General features: G+C 42.6%; 1 protein-coding gene across 5 annotated transcripts in view; it reads left to right on the top strand.

The window, feature by feature from the left end:
* The window catches only part of ENPP2 (ectonucleotide pyrophosphatase/phosphodiesterase 2), a 100367-nt gene that overhangs the window by 6955 nt on the left and 69432 nt on the right, over positions 1 to 23980 (top strand). The window contains exon 1 of one of the 5 annotated variants that reach the window (XM_039522717.1): positions 22711 to 23236. The exons of 1 other annotated variant lie outside the window; for it this stretch is intronic. In XM_039522717.1, the coding sequence (XP_039378651.1) occupies positions 23234 to 23236 (3 nt within the window). In that variant the 5' untranslated portion in view covers positions 22711 to 23233. Of the gene's footprint in view, positions 1 to 22710; positions 23237 to 23723; positions 23808 to 23980 lie in introns of those variants that run through there. 3 more of the 5 variants (XM_039522719.1, XM_039522714.1, XM_039522713.1) reach the window with 3 other exon arrangements.

Here is a 23980-nt window from a genome sequence, read left to right as displayed (position 1 = left end):
GAATATTTCTGACAAGCATCAAATAGTAAAGAAGGGAACCATAGCAGCAAAATGTGAACCTGCGGATCTAGTAAATGCTGGAATAGAAGAAAATTAAAAGGAGGAAAGGAGGGCAGGTGAGCTCCCAAGAGTCTCAGCTGGACTTGTTCCAATGCAGTGCTGTACACTCAAATGAGGAGCACCAGACTGTGCTAAAAGACTTTCTGGTTAGGAATCAGAGTTGTTCTACCAATCCAACAAAGATATAGGTTGTACTGCCCTGGTCCAGCACAAGATTAATACTCAGGGAAACTGACCCATTAAACAGCCACCTCACTGTTTGTCAGTAGCAAAAAGGGAAGAAGCTTTACAGGCCACTGAGGAAATGCGTAAGGAAGGCATAATAGAGCCTTTAGCTAGCACTCCAGCCTTATCCATAGTTCTGGTTAAGAAAAAAAGATGGCAGCACCAGATTCTGTGTGGACTATAGAAAAGTAAATGAAGTCACATTAAAGGATTCATATCCATTACCACTGTAGTGAGGCGGTGTGGCTCCCCTCCGCCCCGGAGGAGGAAAAGCCCAGCCGGAGGCCAGAGTGGGCGGAGCTAGCGAGCTCTGTGCCCGCCCCTCAAAGGGTCAGGCGGCAACCCAGAACTATAAAGGCCGGCCCTCAGAGCTCAGTAGGGCCGCAGCTGCCGGAGAGAGCAGACGTCCCTAGGGGAGCTTGAGACTGGGAAGCTCCTGCGGCCCAAGGCAGCCACCCAGACTGGCCAGAGCTACCCCGCGCCCGCTACCCGGAGGAGCTGCCAGAGCTACCCCACGCCAGCTACCCGGAGGAGTTGCTGGACCTGCCAACCAGCCCCCGGCCGTGACGAACCCATGCTCCTGGACCCTGCAGAGACCAATGTCAGGACCCGGGTAGGTCCCGAGGGGGAGTATGGAAGTAGCCCGGGGGCAGCCGACCCCAGTCTGGCTGCAGCAAGACCAGAGCCTATGTCAGTGTGTTGCGGCCAGTATCCCCACTGACTAAGCAGCGGATAGTCAGCCGCTGCTAGGGCCCCGGGCTGGGACGCAGTGGAGTGGGTGGGCCTGCGTCCCCCCTGCCACCCCATTCCTGAGTGGCAGACTCCCCCTCTCCCTGGCCTGAGGAGGCCGAAGCCTGTTACTGTGGCTCAGCCCTGCCCAGTGTGTGTCGCCCTGCCCTGACCTAGGGTTGGGCTCATAACTGTTGTTACGGCTCAGCCCTGCCTGAGGGCCTGAGCCTCCTGACCCAGTGTTCGTTGCCCCGCCGGAGCTGGGGCCAGATGTAACCACAGTGCCGCTGACTACCGCAAGGGCTACCGAGGGGGACCCCCGGACGGACTATTTCCCCGGATCCATCGGTGTGTAGTGAGCCGGCGTGGCTCCCCTCTGCCCTGGAGAGGGTCGAGCCCCGGTCAACTCTTGTACACCATGAATAGATGATACGCTGGATGTTGTAGCTGGTTCAATTGGGTTTTCCACATTGGGTCTTAAAAGTAGGTATTGGGAAGTGGAAGTGGATCCATAGGACAGGGAGAAGACTGCTTTCCCAGCAGGACATGGCCTGTGGCAATTTAAAGTGATGACTTTCAGCCTGCATAATGCCTCAGCCACAGATGAGAAGCTAACGAGAAGAATATTACATGGCGTGCCACTTTCAGCCTGTTTGTTATACCTAGGTGGTATTTTGGTCCATGCTAAAACCTTTGAACAGGAACTGACATATTTACAAATGAGCTGTGATAAGCTTAATACTGCCAATCTGAAACCAATGCTAAAGAAATGGGAGTCGTTTCAAAAACGGGTAATTAACCTTGGGGACACAAAAGTGAGGGGGAATTTCCCCTGACAAAAAGAAAATTGAGGCTGTGAAGAACTCCCAGACACTCACATATGTGCAGATTTGTATAGGATGCTGCTCCTGTTATAGAAAGTTTATTTGTGGGTTTTGCAATATTGCAAAACCATTATATAGGTTGGGTGAAAGAGGGAAACGGTTTCAGTGGTCAGCAGAGCATGATTTAGCATTTTCAGAGTTGAAGAAGACTCTTGTGACTGTCCTGTCTCAGCCTACCCATGTTTAAAAACCTCTTTTGATATTGGATGTAGATAGTCGTATTTATGGTTTTGGGGCAGTATTGACACAATAACACAAGGGACTTGAGCTGGTTAATTATAGCAAATGTCTAAGTTCACTGGAGAGAAATTATCACATCACCTGAAAGAAACTCCTGGGCGTGATTAAATCTAGGGAACATTTTCACCACTATTTGTGTGGAAGATAGTTTGCGGTAAGGATGGACTAAGCATCACTGCAGTAGCTCTTTAGATTCAGGGATCCTCAGAGGAGCAACTTACCAGGTGGTAGGAAGAACCGCAGTCTATGATTTCACAGTCACAGGGAGGCCTGTGGACAAGCATGGTAATACTGATGTCTTGTCCAGATGGCCTTGGTGGGAGATGTGACAGGTTTGGGCCCTGATGTGCCGGGATGCCGCTGAGTCAGCCTGTTCTGCCAGCCTGGGTCCCCTTTACCTGGCCTTGCTCGGCTAGGCTCACAAGCCTCTTCCAGTCAAGCACACAGGCAGGGCCACACCCAGCTGCACACAGAGACAGAGATCCGCTCTGAAAGATTCAGCCTTAGGGGCTTGCCCCAATGCTTTGGTGCCCACTTCCTTTAAGGGGGACAAACCCAAAGGTTTTATGAAATTCGCCCCCTCCCTCAATGTGCAGGGAGATGTGCACAACTTGTTGCTCCCCCCCCCTCCAGTTAGAAATGACATACACTGGGTTATATTATAAAGAAGAAATAAATGTATTGACTATAAAAGTGAATTTTAAGTGGATATAAGGGATAACATACAGAACAAAGCAGATTACTGAGCAAATAAACCAAAGTACGCAAGCTAAGCTCAATATACTTAAGAAATAGGTTATAAAATGTAATTTCTTACCCTAAATGTTATTTTAGGCCGGTTGCAAAGTTTCTGTGGTTCGGAGGTCCAGCTATATTCCTTTTCAGACTGGATCCCTGTCTCAGTCTGAACTCCCCCCCCCCCGAGTTCCCTTCAGGTGGCTTTAGCTGTCTTTCCTCTTGGGCAGACAGGCCACGGAGAGGAGGAGTTCTGTTTGCCTTCCTCCCCACCCTTAAATAGGATTTACATAAGGTGGGAATCCTTTGTTTCCCAAACTTCTCCCCACTTCCCTTCCAGTGGAAAGTTACAAGAAGTCCCAGGTAATGTTTTAGTAACAGAGACCACCTGACTCTGTAGTATCACAGCATCCATGAGTCAGTGGCAGCATGGAGGGTCTGCAGGAAGGCCAAGCCTTTATATAGTCCATTGTCCTTTCTGATGGGCCATCTGCCCTGTCTGGCTTTTCCATTGTTGTATCTGAAGTGTTAGCAGTGGGTGTCACTCAAAGTAGCATAGTTGAAATACAGATGCATAGTCAATATTCCTAACTTCAGATACAGAAGTGATACAGGCATACAAATTGGATAATCACATTCAGTAAATCATAACCTTTCCAATGATATCTCACTTAAGCCATCTTGCATAAAGTACATCTCAATTATGTCATATTCATATCATAAGTATATTTTTCATAAAGAATATGGAGTGAAATGTCCCAGGAGGGTAAAAGGTAATATTGTCCTAAGTAGTAGAGCAGGGAATTGGTTACTCAAAGGAATGAATGGGCCCAAGAAGAGATGGCTGTCTAACTCTCTTCCTATAATTTGCAGAAGTGCAAGGGTTCCGGGTACATCCACTGGAACTGTGGATGTGGAGCAATCCAGCTAAACCAGCTAAAAGCTTCCCAAAGAGGGGAACTCCTATCAGAGTAGTATGTGATTGGAAGATCACATGGCAAATGCAGCTACCTTGGAATGTAGCATCCTCACAGAAATACCGTGGTAAAAGGTATTTGGTCTCAGTAGAAAAACTTGAAATTTAAAGATAAAATATGGGAACACTGGGAGGGAGGCATAGGTATCATCTGGGTTTTGTCCTGAGAGAAAAACATGATGTCAATAGTTAAGCTTGTTTCATTTGTCATTTGAAAATTATTTTTTTCTTTTTGTTTGGGATGGGTCGGACAGGGCATAGTACAAAATGAAAGATCAATCATGCCACTAGGGACTAATAACAAGTATTTCTGCTATAAGATTTGGCCAATCAGTTTGAAATAACAGAAGAGGAGAAAGACCTGAGTGAATTAGTTAATCATAGGAAGACTCAAAGAATCCTGTGGCACCTTATAGACTAACAGACGTTTTGCAGCATGAGCTTTCGTGGGTGAATACCCACTTCTTCGGATGCAAGTGCATCCACGAAAGCTCACGCTGCAAAACGTCTGTTAGTCTATAAGGTGCCACAGGATTCTTTGCTGCTTCTACAGAACCAGACTAACATGGCTACCCCTCTGATACATAGGAAGACTATAATCCACCAATAGGATGTGGCTGTGAAAAAGACAAATGTGAACCTAGGACTTATCAAATAGGTATGTCCAATAGAGACAGCAAAATATTAATGCCATTGCACAAGACATTAGTAAGAACTCATCTAGAATACTGTGTACAATTCCAGTCACCCAGGTTCAAGAAAGATGGATTTAAATTGGAACAGATGCAGAGAAGATCTAGGATGAACAGGGGAATGGAGATCTTATTTTACCAGAAGAGACTAAAAGATCTTGGCTTGTTTAGTCTAGCAAAATGAAGGTTCAGAGGGGAAATGATTTATCTCTATAAACACATTTGCTGGGGGGGGGAGTGGGGGTGTTACACATGGGGGAGGGAGGAGAGCTATTTAATCTAAAGGACAATGCTGGAACCAGAACAAATGGGTATAAACTGGCCATGAATAAATTGAGGCTGGAAATAAGGAGATTTCCAATTTATCAGAAGAGTGGGGTTCTGCAACAACCTTCTGATAGGTGTAGTGGGGGCATACAACTGAACTAGTTTTAAGATGGAGCTTGAAAAGTTTATTAATGGGATTATTCAGCCAGGTTGCCTGTGACAACAGGGGACTAAACTTGACGAAACAGCTCTCGAAGGGACCTCTTATCTGCCCATGGCATCACCATTTTGGATTCCACCGAGACAATGGGCATGGGCGGTGTGTGTGTGTGGGGGGGTTATAATACTTGTGGTGGGGTGAAACCTTGTTGAAGCAGTGAGCATGCTAGCTGTCGGTCATTCAGGATAAGTGTAAGAAGCAGTTATGCTCCTTTTAGAGGAAAATTACTGAAGCAATAGGAGTCATTACCTGAAACACAGGCCACATGTAGGGCTGTTCGGGAGCTGAGTTGTGTGGGGGAAGGAGTTTCATTGAGGCTGAATGAAAATGCTGGAGGCTGGCTACTGTTTTAATGGAGTTGTGAATGTGTGTGAGGGAGAAGCAGACAGAAACACCAGAGTTGGAGCAGAAAGACAAGGACATCCAGAAAGGCACTTGTAGCATGACCCTGAGAGAGAGCTAAGAGAGTGAACTCTTGGGATAGAGTGCTGGCTGGAAAAAAAGAGGTGAAGATTACTGAGAAGCACATAGAGGCTAAGCACATATCATTTTTAACTGAGTAAGGGGTTGCTATTGTCTGTTTCAAAGGGATTTCCTGGGAAACAATTGAATAATTGTTTTCTGCAAAGTCTGAGCAATATAAAAATATTTTCCTTGCATTGCACCTGAAATAATGAAAATTGAAGAGCAGATTATTTCTGAAAATCTTATAGGGTTGATAACCAAAAATGAACTTAGAGAAACAAAACATCACTAAAATCAATAAGTTTACCACCTTTAAATAGTAAACAGATCTGAGAATTTAGAAGGGATCAGAGTTCTCTAACAAACTTAAATCCTGGAAATACTACAATATCCATTCCACCCACTGGTTTACATTGCCAGGCAAAGATTAATTTAAAACAGACATTCTAGTGTTCTTTACTCGTAAATAAAGTCCAGAGCCTCAATAACATAAAAACACATGTATTTTTGCTGTCAGGTGTTTCTTTTTCACTGTCACATAGCTAACTCTGTGGGTACTACATTTTTATTTTCCATTGCAGTTCTTCAGAACTTGAAATATAATTCAGTTGTATACTGTGATACAGGATTTAAAAAACAACCAACCAACAGAGCACATTTTGTTGTCCAAATATTGCGCGTACTTGTTTTTCCCTGAGAAAACAGTGAGTACTGTTCCAACAGGATGTTGTGGGTTCCCCCCCTCTTTTGTTCTTACATTTCCCTTCTCTGAGCTTTGGTGTAATGAGAAAAAAACTGGCATTGGACTGAATTAGCGGTGACACAGTTCAATGCACACACTGTTTGATGAATGGCTCATCTCTCTTAAATGATTAAAAAGTAACATGGAATTGTTTTTAGATTTTGTGGTTCACTATTCAAGAATGCTGAAGCAGATTCACATTTGGAAATATTGAGCACTGAGCATGTGCTGTGTTAACATTTTATATTTCACAGAGGATCGATCTCTTCCCTTTCCCTCTAGCTTGTCTTTTTTCCTCTGTTCATAGCATGAACAACAAGGAGTCCGGTGGCATCTTCAAGATTAACAGATTTATTTGGGCATAAGCTTTCCTGGGTAAAAAAACCCACTTCTTCAGATGCATGGAATGAAAATTTCAGATGCAGGCATTATATAATGATACATGAAGAGAAGGGAGTTACCTCACAAGTGGAGAACCAGTGTTGACAAGGCCAATTCAGTCAGGGTGGATGAGGTCCACTCCCAATAATGTATGAGGAGGTGTCAATTCCAGGAGAGGCAAAGCTGCTTTTGTAATGAGCCAGCCATTCCCAGTCCCTATTCAAGCCCAAATTAATGGTGTTAAATTTGCAAATGAATGTTAGTTCTGCTGTTTCTCTTTGAAGTCTGTTTCTGAAGTTTTTTTGTTCAAGCATAGCTACTGTTAAATCTGTTATTGAATGTCCAGGGAGATTAAAGTGTTCTCCTACTGGCTTTTGTATGTTACCATTCCTGATGTCCGATTTGTGTCCATTTATTCTTTTACATAGGGACTGTCCTGTTTGGCCAATGTACATGGCAGAGGGGCATTGCTGGCACATGATGGCATATATCACATTAGTAGACGTGCAGGTTAATGAGCCCTGGATGGTGTGGCTTATGTGGTTGGGTCCTCTGATGATGTCGCTAGAGTAGATATGGGTACAGAGTAAGCAATGAGGTTTGCTACAGGGACTGGTTCCTGGGTTGGTGTTTCTGTGGTGTGGTGTGTAGTTGCTGGTGAGTATTTGCTTCAGGTTGGAGGGCTGTTGGACAGACTAACACGGCTACCCCCTGGATACTTGTTCATAGCATGGAACATCATTGGGATATTACTTTTCTATCTAGGCATTTATAGTGTGGTAATGAAGAATGATTACTAAGAACTATTGAATGATGAAATGTTGGAAGGACGGTACAGACCCACCAAGGGTACCAAAACAAATATAATTTGTAGTTATCAAGTGAAGCCTTATATTTAGAAATGGGCCTGTGATTTAATACCTGAATCACAATTTGAAGCAATCATTGCTATTTATTTTTGCTGTGTTTAGCTCTGTAGTCATACTTGGTATTACTGGATAATTGCGTAATATACAAGCATTATTAATTTAAAGGAACAGAGCTTGGACAGTTTTTAATTGGACACAGAGCTTTTCACCCCCAGGATGCTGGTCTGCCTCCAGCCCAGGTGGGTGATGGTTGTTTGCTCTTTAGTAACTTCTGAGTATGCTGTCCATATCATAACATCCACAATTAGCATCACCTATTTGCAGCCTAAGCAGGGAGGCCAAGAACACTATGCAGGGGCATTGAATAGATGTCACGTTCAGCAAGATGGCTGCCAACAGTCATAGATGCAGAAATACTGGTTGCAGTTAAATTATTTCCTAAATACATTTCACAATATTAATGGGTTGAATGTTTTGTGGGGAGGGATAGCTCAGTGGCTTGAGCATTGGCCTGCTAAATCCAGGGTTGTGAGCTCAATCCTTGAGGGGGACATGTAGGGAGCTGGGGCAAAAGTCTGTCTGGGACTGGTCCTGCTTTGAGCAGGGGGTTGGACTAGATGACCTCCTGAGGTCCCTTCCAACCATGATTCTATGAATACCTTCTAACAGATCAGATACCTCCAAATCAAAAGTAAGAGTTTGTATCTGAGGCACCAGCAGATATATACATGCCTATTTGGACCAAAATCTAATGAGATCAAACCCTTTTATGAAATTTCCTTTTTATGAACCTTTCCAGCCTTTGGTTAACCTAAACACCTGGCAAACTGAAGGTCAGTTATGCTGCCAGGTTTACACATACAGAGCTCCATTGCTGGAGAGCGTGCCAGCATTAGGGTAGAGTTTCTGTCCTGCAACATGTAGGAGAGCTCCTAGCTCAGTGGGACTTAGGCTGACGAATATTTGATTTGCCATTCTGAATCAGAGCAAGGGTCCAGGAACCCATAAAGGACAAAGCGACAAAGAGTCCTGTGGCACCTTATAGACTTAATAGACGTATTGGAGCATAAGCTTTCGTGAGTGAATACCCACTTCGTCAGATGCATAATGGACAGTTGCAGGTATCAGATGCTTCAGGGGAAGGTGCAAGAAAACCTTCAATGGGAATTATGGGAAGACCTGCCCCAAAAGAAAGTTTCTTCCCACCCACCAATAGTTACATGTTGGTTTAGGGCCTGAAGCGTTAGGTTTTATATATCCCTCCCCAAACTCTTGTTTGTTTTTAATATTTGTTGTTCTAAGTAGGACTTCAATGGGCAAAGGATCAGTACCAAGAGAAGAAAGCAGACTATAATGAAGTATTAAATATCATTGTAGTGGTTTGTGGTAAATCCTCACTGTCTATGCTCGTTTCATATTTGGTTGCTTCATATCAAGTCTTTTCCTCTGGCAGTGACCAGCTATGTTCAGGAAGAAATTTAGTCCAATAGTATAGAATTCTAAAGAGCAAGTACATTCTTTACTAGCAAAGTTCTATCCTTTCCACTGTTACTGGGAGAGGCCAATTCCAGATATGAGAAGATACTGGGACTGACTGAATTATTGATCAATTCTGGTATTATGGAAATTCCTATTATTATATTTTGAAATATATGATAAAGGGGATATCTGCAGGAGCATCCTTTGGGAAGAAGCCAAAACAATAATTAGGGAGAAGCCAATTAGCATAGCAGCTGGTGTGAGAAAGATAAGAGACCAAATATGTGAGACACTTAAAAAAAGTCATAGCTGCATAAGAGGTTTAAGATAAATCTATTCTGTTACAATTGGGAGTAAAAGAAGTAATTTGAGTAAAGTGTTTACTTTTTGTCTATGGAAAAACAAAACAAAAAAATCTAACCCTGTGATTCCTAAAATAAAACTTTTTAAAGAAAATCAAGGCTGGTAAGTTTCTAGTACATGTAGTAAAAATTCACCAGTAAAATATAATTAAATGGTACCCCATTAAAGATAAAAACAAAATACAAGGAAAATTACAGATTTGGGTAAACTAAACAATCTTTTGCCTAATATTGAAAGCTTAAAACATATATATACTTAAAACAACCCAACATTAAGGTAATTCAAACACAAAATACTGCACCACCCCCTTTCTTTCTCCCAATACACCCACAAAGCCAGAGGGGTTAGGAGCAGGTGGTGTAGCACTCGCTATGCCTCCTTCGTGCAAGCTGCTGTAAACAAAAGGAAACCTCAGTTGCCCCATTTGAACAGTTTTATGGCTGCTTTATGTTGTCTAATCTGTGCACTACAGACCTGTGTGTGAGGGTTTTGACTCTATAGGTTATTAAAGGATGAGCTATAGAAAGCATAGAACGCAAAGAGTAAAAACAAGATATAGGAGAAGCAACTACAAATATCAAGGAGGTGGGTGGGCGGAGTGGTGGAGGAGAGAGGGGTCAAAGGCAAAGCTCCAAAGCTATCTGGCTGAGGCTTTCAGAAATTGTAACAAATATGTGGCTATCTGGCTTCCACTGTTGCCTAGAATGCTATCCTGAGGGAAAAGAAAAGACCTACATTTTCTGCTAGAGGAAACTGGGTCCTAGTGGTGCCCTCCCCCTGCAGTCTGGCACCTGAGGCTGCCGCCTCAGTTCGCCTCATGGTAAGCCAGCCCTGTGGTTAGTATGTTCTTAATGAGTTCTAATAGTATTTTGGAAAAGTTAGATGTATATTGGTACAATAAAGCCTGGAACTACAACATTAATTATGAGAAATGAATATTAAAAAAGCAAAAATTAGACAACTTTTTTTACAATACTTTGGCTCTCCGTTAAAAAATAAAATAAATCTTGAGATCTTGTTTATTGACAAAGAACAATGTCTAATGTCAAGCATGTCATACATAATATGTGGTTATTATGTGTATCAGTTACACAGTGTGATACTCAATGGTGGCAAATTACATTCACACTTGCTGCCCCCAAATCACACCTGCCTGCAGCACAGCTGGATTGTCATTGATCCAGCTGGGCAATAAGCAGCCAGCAAGGACTGACTTACAGTTGCTCCTTTCAGCTAACCAGGGGCTACTGTAGAATCTGACGAACAAGCAGCCAGATTATCTCCCTGCCTCCTCTTCCTGTGATTTACACCCACCACAGAGCAGCAGCCTGGTGGGAACAGGGATGTGGTGGCAGGACAAAAGTTGGGAAGAGTCCATTCCTAGGCAGCTCCCATCACACCTAGCAGCTTCAGCAATCCCCAAGTACTCCCTGCCCACACACATCCAACTGCAGTAACCTCCCGCCAGATACACTCAGCTGCTCCAGTACCCCCTAGGCACCCACCCACCCAATTACACCAGCACCATCTATGCAACTGCACAAACACCCACCCAGGTGTTTCAAGACCACCCAGGCAGCACCCTTCACCCACTCTCTCTCTCTCTCCGTGTTCATGGTTGTTGAAATAAAATCTTCAAAACAAAAACCAAAAGTTACAGCCACAATCAGAACAAGTCACAGACACAAAAAGAAACCATCCAACCCTCTCCGCCACAGACTAAGTCCTGAAAACTAGATCATCTATTTATTACCATAGGCCCCCCATGCCACCCACCATTCTGCCGAACTCAGTCGTTTTTTCTCCATCATTGACAGTGACTGAACAATTGCACAAATAATTGCAATCTGAATAGTTACAGGTGTGTCGTTCTGTGCTTGAATGGAGGCTGAATATACTAACACTGCCATGGCAGGGGGGAGGGGAGGAGCATAAAAGTACTATGGTATCACCTGCCAGAGTCTCAAAGGAAATATGCAGCAAATGTCTCTTTCTCCTTCTTGAAACGGCTGCTGAGTCCCCCGATCGCTGAAAAAGTCCAGAAGCCAATTGTCCATAAGTCTGCCACACAACCACAGGGACTCTGGGTTCCAAAGCCAAGAAATCCCAAACACAGACATTAGAGGAGCAAAATAATAAGTGTTCCATTGTCACCTCTGTTCCAGAGTGGGCTTCCCAGAGACAGCCTTTATCTTCTAGGTGTGTCCCTCTTGGTTATCTCTCACATAAGAATTTACCATGAGATATCTGCCACCACATATCCCTGTACCAGACGGGAACTCTGTTATTTTGAAGGAACTACAATGCCCCACTGAGAATCTTCTAGGCAAGTCAGTACTGCTAAATATTCCTTAAGCACCCTCTGGAACAGCTCTCTTTCAAACTGAGCCACCATACTGGCACGCCATTGCCTGAATTTGTTATTGGCAAATGCATCTTAAAGCAAGTTTCATGTAAGCGGGACCCTGCCGGGCTGTTGCAGGAAAAAAAAATACTTTTTTAGGGGTTTGTAGCGAAGTCAGACTCACTGGTGCAGCGCCTCCTGCTGGTCATCCTGGGAATTAGCTCTTTCCAGCACACGGCGCACCCTCTGCTGGCCGGTAGCTTGCCTACCGCTGGCCCTGTGTCCCTCCCGGACCCCGATGCCTTTTACCTCGGGGTTCTACCTGAGCAGTAGCCCCCACTCTGGGTCTCCCCTCCCAGGGGAACCCCCAACCCTCTAAACCCACCTTGCCTCAGTGGCTAGCCCCCTTTCTCTAGGGCAGACTGCAGTCTGTAATGGCCACTTGCTGCTTTTGCCTATCCCCAGGCTGCCCCTCTGCAGCCCCACTACCTTTTGTAGGCCTTCCCTAAGGCCTGCAGCTCCCCAGCCCCCTTTTCCCTTCCCCAGCACTGCTCCACCTCAGGTACCTTACTCCCAGGCAGCTAACACTTCCCACTCCAGGGCTAGAGTGAGACTCTTATCACAGCTGTGGCTGCTTCCTCAATCAGCCTAGCTTGGCTGCTTTCAATCCCTGTTCTCCAGGAGTGGGGCAGCCACCCCACTACAGGGTTACATCCCCTTTCCCTCACTGGTTTCTCCCTTTCTTCCCTTGTGACATTTCCCAGTAATCTCAGCTGTACAAACATGAAAATTAAAAAACAAAAACCAAGACCATCAAGAAAGCTTCAGGGTAGACCAAGCCCCTTATTAAACTGGCAAGTAGACTATACTTCTCTTCATTAGGTTTCATTTGAAAAAAACAACCCTATCAGTTTGACCAACAACTTTCCGGGAGAGGATACACAGTTACCACAAAATGCAAAAGCAAAGCAGGAATGTTTTAATTACTATCACCCTTTCTGCCAATGTCAGAGGCTATTTCATAGCCTTAACCTGGTAGGAGGTGAACCGCTTCACCCAGTTCAACTCGGCTACTGAATCATTGCCAAAGGTGAGTCACAAATACCTATAATTCAGGGATGCTCGTCGCAATCTGCACCTCCTCTGGAAGAGCAAAATCCCCCAAAATCCCCACCCACAAAGCCCTGCTTTTCTTCATGGTAATCTGAAGATGAATAATTATGTAAAGTGTCAAAGAAAAAAAGTCCCTATCTCTTTGTGACATTCCCCTCTGGTGTTATCTGGATGGTGATCTGCTAGGTCACTCCAATTCTTGACTCTGGGAGCCAGCCTTACTCTGCTTTGCTGTGAGAACTCCCACTCCTGGGTTGTTCACATACAGCCTCTAGCATGTAACCTGCTCCTTGGATTGTGCAACTGAATGACATGTGCCAATATCTCTGATCCCAGACACAACCCTAGGAACCTCCGTCTTGCAGTGTCCAGTTATGCCCCCTGGACACAGCAAGCTTATATGAGTTTGTCAATTTAACAAATAAATTGATATGTACCAGGCTTGTTATACCAGTGAGAGCCTGACACGCTTCAAACCAAGCACACTGCTTCAGGTAGAATAAACAAACAGATTTATTAACGATAAAGATAGATTTTAAGTGATTATAAGTCAAAATATAACAAGTCATATTTGGTCAAATTAAATAAAAACAAAACTCATTCTAAGCTTATCTTAACACTTTCAATGCCCTTACAAACTCAGATGCTTCTCACCACAGGGTGGCTGGTTGCTCTTCAGCCAAGCTCTCCCCTTTGATCAGCACGTCAGTCGCTTGGTGTGGTGTCTGTAGGTGTATGTGGAAGAGAAAAGAAGAGCATGGCAAATGTCTCTTCCTCTTATCATGTCCTTTCCTCCCTCATGGCTCTCCCTCCCCCCTTCAGAGTCAGGTGAGCATTGGTCTCTCCAAGCAAGGTTGAGCAATTCCCCTGGTGTGGCCTCATGCAGGTGAGTCGCTGCATTGTAGCTCCCTTGCTGGACAATGGCTGTTGATGGGTTGTTTGACACCGCACCCGGGCATTGGTTACTTTCCTTGCTGTTGCCTCTGGGCAGCTAATATCTGGCTGATTCCCCCAACTTACAGCATGTTTTAGTGACAACCATACTACACAATTTTCATAACTTCATATGCATTAATGATATACACATATGGATAGAGAAATGACTTTCAGCAGATTGTAACCTTTCCCCCAATACCTTACAAGGTGTGCTTTATATGTAAGATCATGATTATATGAAGATGAGGAATATGGGGGTTACAGCACGCTCCCCCAAGATATAGAATGTCACACTCTTGTACTGCCCACCAGCACTGTGACATCATTTTCATGGTCAAAAATTTTAATTGACAAGAGTGAAATTCCTCTCCCCCTTAATCCGCACAATTAAACCCCAAAATCCAATTACCAGGTGCTGCCCACAGTAAAGAGTCCAAAGAAAAACAGCAATGGAATTAAGGAACAGACTTGCTGTAACCCAGAATGTATCTCCTCTCCACCCATTTACTAAAGGGATGCATAATGCATGAACAGAAAAGAGCTGCCGCCAGTTAATAAGCTGTGGGGGAATACTATACTGAAACAGGACCAACCATAAATAAGGCAGATTCATTCTATCAAAAACTTTGGCCTGAGCCAAGGCTAAAACAAAACCCAGGCAGTCTTCCCATCATCCCATTTCAAATACTTCCTGCAAACTACACAAAGTGTCTGCCACTCTGCGATCTTTAACTGCATTAGGGTGACTGGGATGCAGTAATCTCCCTGCTATTTTCCCCAATGGAAGCCAAGATTTTGTGATCCGTGTTCAAAAAGACAATAGGCCTCCAGTTCCTAGTATCTTCCTAATCCCCTTTTTTTGCCCCCCCCAATCAAAAGGACTTCATAAAGGGACGCTCCCAATGTGCCTCTAGTCAAGGCATCCCTGAAAACATGAGAGCACCACAGAGAGGGGATCCATCATCCTCTAAAAAAATTCAGCTGTCAAACCATTTTCCCCCAGGGAAGTTCCCTTCTTCAGTGACAAGATGCTCCTGAAATCTCCATTTCCTCCATTGGCCTCACGCGAGTCCTCTTTCTTCATCTGCCAATGTTGGAAAACCTGTGATACTATCCAAAAACTGCTGCTCTGGAAAGAAGGAAGGCTTTGTCCCCAGAAGAGCTCACTGTAATATTCCTGAACTAGCCTCTTCATGCCAGCAGGGTTCTTGTGGACCTGCCTAGTGCTAGAATTCCATAGCCCCACCATGTCCTGCTGCGCTCTCTTTTCCTTACACCCTGCAAATATATCAGAAGAGGCTTCCCCACCTTTTGTCCTAAAGTCCTTTGTGAGTTTAGCTGATACCATTTTCTTCTTCGGTGTGGAACCATTTCCTTCTTTTAACTTCCTCTGAGACCCTTATTTCTTTGCATTCCCCAGCTTGCAGTCAACTAGGAAGATCTCTTAAATGGCTATGCAATGCTAAGTAATGCTTGTAATCAGATGCATACAGACCTCTTGAAAAGGAATGGAGAGACATCAGTAAGCTCTTCTCTATCAGTTCCCACCATTCCATCTGGGATGCATAAAACTCCTCAACCCTTTCTCATTCCATGAAGATGCCATCAAACTTCCTAACTGCTACTATATTATTAAATGAACAAGTATTTAGTTTCCAGTACACATGGCCAAAGGCCACTGTTCTGTACTCACCAGCTTGGACCAAGCAGTGGTTGGAAAATGCTACAGTTTGCACTGCACATCGTCTGATCACTGACATACACACTGTCCAACTGACTACCCGATTGCCCTCTAATAAATGTAAATGTCCCTTCCTTTAATGAGGATGCCCCAAAACATCCTTTAATCCAAAGGTAGCACACAGTGTTTGTAAATAAGTTTCATCAGCTCCAAACCCGTTAGGTTTCTTCAGCTGGTCAATCACTGCAGCTAAACAATTAAAATCCTCATAAAAGACAATTGTCGAGACATCGGTAAAAAAGAAGCAACCTCTATAAAAAGATCCTTCCTCAGCTTCTGGTGCTGTGAGCCATTGATGGTGATACAACGATACCTCAGACCCATACAGCAGAAATCAACTAATAAATCAATTCCTGGCCGCAATTGCTAGCATCCTCTCCACGGATACCACATTGGTATAAAACGGTATCCCTACTCCACCATAAATATCAGGCTCTGAGGACCAAAAAGACGGGTTTCTCCTTCAATTCCTCTGAACACCCAAAATGCCACACCTAGAACAGTCTAGTTTCCTGAATCCTGATTAGATTCAAATCCTGCCCCTCCAAAAGCTGAAAGATCATCTTCCACCAGCACACAGTAAGGATGGAGTGCACATTCTAAGTTGCAAATTTTAGTACCATCTAAAGAAGGTCAAGCCATCTCAGCTATCACCAGTACTTGCGATTTCCATCTAGTTGACCACCTTCACTGCTGCTAGTAAACCCTCTGACTTACCCCCTCTTTCTCTCACTCATTTCTTTTCTTCAGCCACTTTTTCCTTGTTGACTGGTTCATCACTCACAACTGGGGGGGTCTCCTGAGTCCCTCAATCCTGATCCCAGTTGTGATAGTTATTTCTGAAGTAGCTCAAGCCCAGTAATTTGGGTCAAGGAGTCTAGCATCACCTTCTTATAGGGAGTCTGATGGGATTGGCTTCTGCCTCCCATTTGCACCAATGGCTCTGGAAAGGACTTGGGATCCCTTGCCTGAGCTGTGAATACTGTAGTATTCTGATTATTTGGGTTGACCTAGTGATGAATTGGATGAGCTGTTATTGGTCAGTGTGATTAATCTGCTGCTGAATGTTCCTCTTGCTGTGGAGCGATATAGATTGCCAGGGAGGGACAGTTCCCCGGGTCTCAGAGGTAGCATGTCTGGGTTACCCTAGGAAGATCATGAAGGTTGTAGGCAGTTGGAGCATTACAGTCTGAATTCATTACTTTTCAGATTTCTAATTATTATTAATGTTATTTATTATTTGTATTACTGTAGCACCTAAGAGCCCTTGTTATGGGACCAGAATCCCATTGTGCTGGGTGCAAATAGAACCCTAGACCTTTCCAATATGTGTTCCAAGCAGTGCTTAAAGTCACTGTTCCAGGAGCCATGTTTGTGAAGCAAGCTACCAGGTGTCCTGTAAATGTGTCCTGAGCTTATACTGGCTAGTTTAGACCCAGCCAGAACAAATACAAAATGCACTGCATTCAATTGGATGGGCCTCCATTGGATGTTGCCTTATCAACAGCTTCCTTTGCTGAGGCACTAGGCCACTCTGTGAGCCTGGGGACTCAATTTATTAGCCTCCCCTGGGCAAGAAGAGATGAGCAGGCTTTAGACAGAACCATAATGGTGCTGTTGGCCTTGCTGTGTCTTATGTTTTATCTACTCTGTTTTAGTCTCTATAGTGCTAAGATCTTTAGATCTCTAAGCTTTATCATTCATAAAGTTCAGATCAGGAATTAATGATGGTTCATTACAGCTATAGCTATATATAAGGTATTTCACACACATTTTTGTATAATAAGATTCCAGGATTGTCACTCTGTGTGTCACTCTGAAGCATAGAAAATCTGTTGAATCAGTGTGAAGTAATGGAAACAATTACAAGAATGAGTGAGAGCTCTTTTTGTTTAGACTATCACCAAGTTCAATCATCAGTGAGTTTTGTGCTCTGTTACTATACAGGTTTTTTTAAATTCTCAGCCATTTTAACCTAACAAATTATATTCACCATCCACACAACTCTCCCAGAACAACTCAACCCACACATGAATCAACACAACTAGCATGCACAATAACCCATACCACACATAGCCTCTCATTCACCATCTGCACAAATCAGCACAAACCTTCCAGCACGTAGAATATCTGTTGAGTCAGTATGAAATGATGGGAACAGGTACAAGCATGGCTGAGAGCTCTTTGTGTTTAGAATATCGCCAGGTTCAGTCATCCCAGGACCCTGTGAGAACCAGATGGAATGTTGGAATTGTCAACATTGCTCATTGCAGCACAGTGCATAGAAACAAGAGTCCCCATTTTCAGCTTTTTTCTAGGGCTGTCGATTAATCGCAGTTAACTCAAAAAAATTAATCGCGATTAACCGCAGTTTTAATTGCACTGTTAAACAATAGAATACCAATTGAAATTTATTAAATATTTTTGGATGTTTTCTTCATTTTCAAATATATTGATCCCAATTACAACACAGTATACAAAGTTGACAGTGCTCACTTTATAGCATTATTTTTATTACAAATATTTGCACTGTAAAAATGGCAAGCAAAAGAAATAGTATTTTTCAGTTCACCTCATACAAGTACTATAGTGCAATCTCTTTATCATGTAAGTGCAACTTACAAATGTAAATTTTTTTTTTGTTACATAACTGCACTCAAAACCAGAACAATGTAAAACTTTACCTTCATGCTTTGGCTATCATTCCAAAGGATCTGCTTCCATGCTGATGATGCTCATTAAAAAAAATGCATTAATTAAAATTGTGACAGAACTCCTTGGGGGAGAATTGTATATCTCCTGCTCTATTTTACCCGCATTCTGCCATATATTTCATGTGATAGCAGTCTTGGCTGCTGATCCAGCACATGTTGTTCATTTTAAGAACACTTTCACTGCAGATTTGACAAAACAAAAAGAAGGTACCAATGCGAGATTTTTAAAGATAGCTACAGCACTTGACCCAAGGTTTAAGAATCTGAAGTGCCATCCAAAATCTGAGAGAGATGAAAGAAAATCAACCTTCTGCTGGTGGCATCTGACTCAGATATGAAAATAAACTTGCTTCAGTCTGCACTGCTTTGGATGGTTATTGAGCAGAACCCATTATCAGCATGGTTGCATGTCCTCTGGAATGGTGATGAAGCATGAAGGGACATATGAATCTTTAATGCATCTGGCACATAAAGATCTTGTGACACCGGCTACAACAGTGCCATATGAATGCCTGTTCTCACTTTCAGGTGACATTGTGAACAAGAAGTGGGCAGCATTATCTCCTGAAAATGTAAACAAACTTGTTTCACTGAATGATTGGCTGAACAAGAAGTAGGACTGAGTGGACTTGTAGGCTTTAAAGTTTTACATTGTTTTATTTTTGAATGCAGTTATTTTTTGCACATAATTCTACATTTGTAAGTTCAACTTTCATGATAAAGAGGTTGCACTACAATACTTGTATTAGGTGAATTGAAAAATACTATTTAGTTTCTTTTTTATAGTACAAATATTTGTAATAAAAATAATAATATAAATTGAGCACTGTACATTTTATATTCTGTGTTGTAACTGAAATCAATATATTTGAAAATGTAGAAAACATAATAATATTTAAATAAATGGTATTCTATTATTGTTTAACAGAGTGAATAATCGCTTGACAGTCCTACTTTTTTCACACACATGATTTTACGAATTACATCCATGGGACAGTTACATAGTACTATACATAATGGCATGTATGTTATTAAGAGTGTATGCTCATGTAATTCATTCCTTTGGCTATTTTTGAAAAGCAAACAATCGTTTTGAAGGCAACTTATGGTTGCTAAGTGCCACACAAGATGCTGACCAATGGTATCAATTACAAACCCCAAACACTTAAAAGCAAGGAAATGAATAGGCAATATAAATTTTATATTGGCCACATAACAAAATATATTGTGTCAAATTCATGATAATATTGCCATTGACTTTGATGGAACCAGGATTTCACCCATGGTTTGTTGAGGATTTTATGTATTATTATTATTATTGATATCTTAATTTTGGTAGCTAAATAGTTTATTTCAAAGGATACTTCTAATTGGGAAATATCAACATATTTATGAATTGACAGAGGGTTTGGTAAAATAATTATAGATGTTTTTTCTTGAGAATAATGCAAATAATTGAAAAAGTGAGTAACATTATTAATTTATGGTAAAATTATAAATATATATATGTGTGAACGTATATTTCTGGCTGATAAATGTATATAATTAAAATTTAGTTGAAATGCCTTCCTGGCATAGAGTTTTGATCCTTGTCTAGGCTATCAAAGGTACAGAGTTCAACTCCTGGCCCTGCTGTGTCCAGGATGGGGAGAGAGGGTGAGAGAACAAACTACATGTGATAGCTGTTAATCATGTTGCTTAACACATTTTGGAAAGTTGCTCAGATGCTATGGTGGTGAACCCAGTATAGGAATCTATGTAGAATAGAATACATATAATTTTTACAAAATGTTGCATGCAAGAGAAAAAGATAACCACAGATGTTTCTCTAATTGTCATACCATTTCTAATGATCCTGGGATGTGACATTACATTCCCAATCTCCACTAATGGCTTCTCTTTGTCTCTGCCCAGCTCAACTTATTAACATATCAATAAGAACTTTAGGTCTCCCTCTTGCCCTTCTTATGATTAGTTTGTATTTTTTAAATTTATTCATGGTTCTGCTTATTAGCTGTCTGAAGTTTTTCACACGCCCTAACATTTTACACCAATCTATCAAGTATATAGGTCATATTGATTACATCATTAGCTGTATTTATATTCTACAGCATTATCCTTCTGAGCTGAAAAGGTGTAAACTCGTCTCCATCCACAACCTGCAACAGCTCTTATGTACTATTCCGGTGTGACCTGTTAGGACATAGCCGCCCTTTGTAAATTCCTTGAAGCTTATGCAGGTATGAAAACTGTACCATGGATCCTGGTGTATTACCTGCTAACAAACTGCTCTCCACAGACTAAAGCCAATCCCCCTCATGCATCCTGCACTCTGTCCTCAGTCCTTATCTCTCCTTCATACGCTGGGAGAATACTAAGGGTTCAAAGATACTAAAAATTGTGTGCTCCTCAGCTGCTGCAAAATGGCCAGCACCAATTGTATGGCAGTTTGACCCACCAATGGACTTTTATTCAGAGGGGTGTGTGAGGATCTAGTTGTAAAGAAGCTACAAGAAATCATGATATGTTATCTGGGCAATACTGGCATTTGCTGCCATTCAGCTGCTGGGCATGCTGCCTGCGCCTGTGTAGTGTTGTGTAGGAGGAGCCGGGATCCTGCTTATAAGCTTCTTACCACTGGAGGACCCTACGCATAGAAGATAATGCAAACCAAAGCGTGAATCTCTTATTTACTTGGAAGGTGAATGGACCTGGTTTATTGCAGTAGTTTTCCTGCCTGTGTAGACTTAACTAAAACACACCCTGAACAGATGAGGACAGCTGTAATGCACACCAGTGATGGGCAAAGCGACTTGGCTTTCCACATACCCACCTGTGACTCAGTATTTTACCAGCTATTCATGTATCTAAATATGTTTTAGTTTACTAGCAAACTCTAATTTCAGAACCATTTGCTGATCAAGATTAATTTGGTTAACATGAAAGTGAAAGGAAGTGTGCCTAATTTGGTAGATTACCTCTAAGCATTAACTGACTGATTCTTTAAATCTTCACTATGTGGAGCTTTTTTGGCTAAAGTTGTACAAAGGAAGCCAGTTGTATTGAATTTTTGATGGCCAATATATTAATTCTTACCTCTCACCAGTGTCATTTTTTTAAAAACATAGGTGAATTCCGGTACACCTTAAAGATAAATTCTATGAAATGACTACTAACCAAAATAATTTTAAAATCACAAGTGTGTATCTTTGATCTCCTCAAATTCAGAGATCCAATCTTCCAAACATTAGTGTTTTAAAATAAAGCTGGCTTTTCAGGAGTAAAATGTATGCACTACTGTTCTATAATTAATTTTCATTTTTTTTCTATGAAGAGCTGTTTTATGTGTTGAGTGAACAGTTATATTGTAGATCTTAAATTGGTTTGGAAATAATGTTGCCATGTAGGGTAGCAAAATAGTATGTGAAAGTGATCTCAGCTGTAAATAATGAACCTGATTAAATAAAATCTCTGCATATCCTCCCTCAAGAAACAAACAACAAAAGAAAACCAAAAAAACCCACTGCAAACTTCCACCCCATTCACTACTTTGCCCGCTCACATCCACCTTCTGCCTCTGCTCTTTCTCATTCCAGCCAATTTCTGCCAAACCCTTGGCTTGCTTACACCCCAGCCACTACCTGTTTCTAGACATCTCACCATCCTTTTCTTCTAGATCTGATACTGTCACAACCACTACCCCAACTACAGCCCTAATATTAGATGAACGGGAGACAGAAAGGGAGTCTGTAGGCCTCTGGCTTATTCAGGTGTTATCCAAGGTGGTGATTTTGACCAATGAAGCCCTATAAATATGGTTAGGGTCCTGGCTACCCTAGAATCTGCTTTTCTTGCTGTATGTTACCTCTTCAGTTGTGTTGCTTTTGCTAACATGACCTATATTTGGTTAGCTAAGGAGTGGAACAGGGTGTTTTTAATGAGGTGCCCTTAACTCTGGATTCTGCTTCCATAATTGGTCAGTCACAGCTTGGAACTGGTGACCTTCAAAGTACATTGGTAGGCTCACCCAAATGACCACTCAAGGATTTTGTTTGAGGGGGAAGGTTAAGAGCTCCCTGTTAAAATAGTGCTACTAAATTGGCTTGATTTCTAGTGTCCCAATTTAGCTCACTGTCTCTCGGTTAATTACTAAATCACACCAGCCAGAGATGCCTTTTATTTCGGGTGCTCAGAAAGCACCTCCAAAGAGCACATATTTGCAACAGATTGCATCAAATGGTAGAATGGTTTCTTTAAAGGACACCTTGCACGTTCCACTCACTCTCATTTCCAGTTACACTAGCTGAACATCGTGTCTTGTTCTATCAGTCACGTAGTATATATTCTCAGGAACAAAACAGAAACATTTCTAGCGAAGCGCAGCTTCATACAAGTTGCTTTGCCAAGAGGTGATGCCTCCCCGGTTGGTTATGAGAAAGCCTTTTTGTTTCAGTGGGGAGGGAGAAAAATGAATCGGTTCCTCAGTCCTTCCCCCCGGCTCTGTGTGAGCGCAGGCACATCATGACACAACCTTCGCGCACACAGGGTTTATGGCGGGCTAGGGATCCGCGCAAGCCTGGATGGAGAAGTGGACTTCAGCATGCAGGGCAGTCTGTAATCCGACCATCCAGGTCATTTTCAAACCAGCCAAACTGGGGCAGGCTCGACTCTTGACCCATCTACTCAAGGACCCTCTTGCAAGCAAGATCCCCTACCGTAGCACGCATGCTCCGGTTGGTTTAGCACTGGCTGCGGAGTAAATCGAGCATGTCTCTTTTTTTTTTCAATCGTCTGCATCATTTCATTGAGAACAGAAGCCGCCTTGGCTTCCGCTCCCCGTGATTACGCCCCCTGTGGTTTGCGTGGCGAAGATACAGCAGCGCCAGGAGACCACTTTCTGTTCACACCCGCGTGAAAAAGAATCGAGGGCGGCTTCTGTTAAGGGCTGTGCGATGAGGTGTGGCTAGTAAACCAGGGTGGGTTTTAGCCCTGCCTAGGAAGGTGAGGCTACGAAGTGAGAGTGGTTATTGCCTGAGCGCGGCTTCTAATGGAAGCGCTATGGTATGTGTTTAAACTGGTTTATTTTAAAAAAAAAGTCTTACTGGACCTTCGTGCAAACCCTCTAATATGTGATGATTCTCCAGGAAAGTCCGGGGTTAGATTGACAAATTGTGACTCTGTCCCTTTAAGTGTAGTTGTTAGTAAAAAGACGCTTTCGGGAGATAAAAAATGTGGCGAACTAACTTGGTAAATAATTCGCCTTAGCAAATAACATTTAAACCACCAGCGTGAACCATAATTCCATGCACCGTTATCGTCTGCTCTGCAGAGAGAGCTGCTTATCAGAGCTGCTGAACTCTAAATGGTGTGATACATATATGTTTAAAAGGCAAATAAGGGAGCGGGAGGCTGAAATGTCACGTTCTTTTAGCTGTGTTGGGTCTTCAGCATGCGTGGATGCAGTTGCGAGCAGTTACATAAGTACGTTGTGTAGCAATGCAAGGGATCCCAATGCTGGAAAAGGAACCTTATCAGAATTCGCTACACTGCTGGGGATTCTGCCATGAGAACCGTTTGGAAACTTTCGACGCAGTTCCCAAGTGTGAGACCAAGGACTGAGTTTATCAAACCAGTAAAAAAACCTTGCGGCTCTTTCACAAAATCAGCGGAGTTATTGTGTGTGCGGTTTTTTTATTCTCTAAAAGTTAACTGCACTGAAATCCTCGCTTGCAAGTTTTCTCATGTTTGAAGATGGCAAATTTTCATTCCCTAGACCAAGAGATTTTTCCGTTCTAGGGAGATGAA

This window comes from Mauremys reevesii, linkage group 2 (assembly GCF_016161935.1).
Source record: "Mauremys reevesii isolate NIE-2019 linkage group 2, ASM1616193v1, whole genome shotgun sequence".
NCBI lineage: Eukaryota > Metazoa > Chordata > Testudines > Geoemydidae > Mauremys > Mauremys reevesii.
Note: the sequence above shows the minus strand (reverse complement) of the source record. Positions and strands in the feature narration are given on the sequence as shown.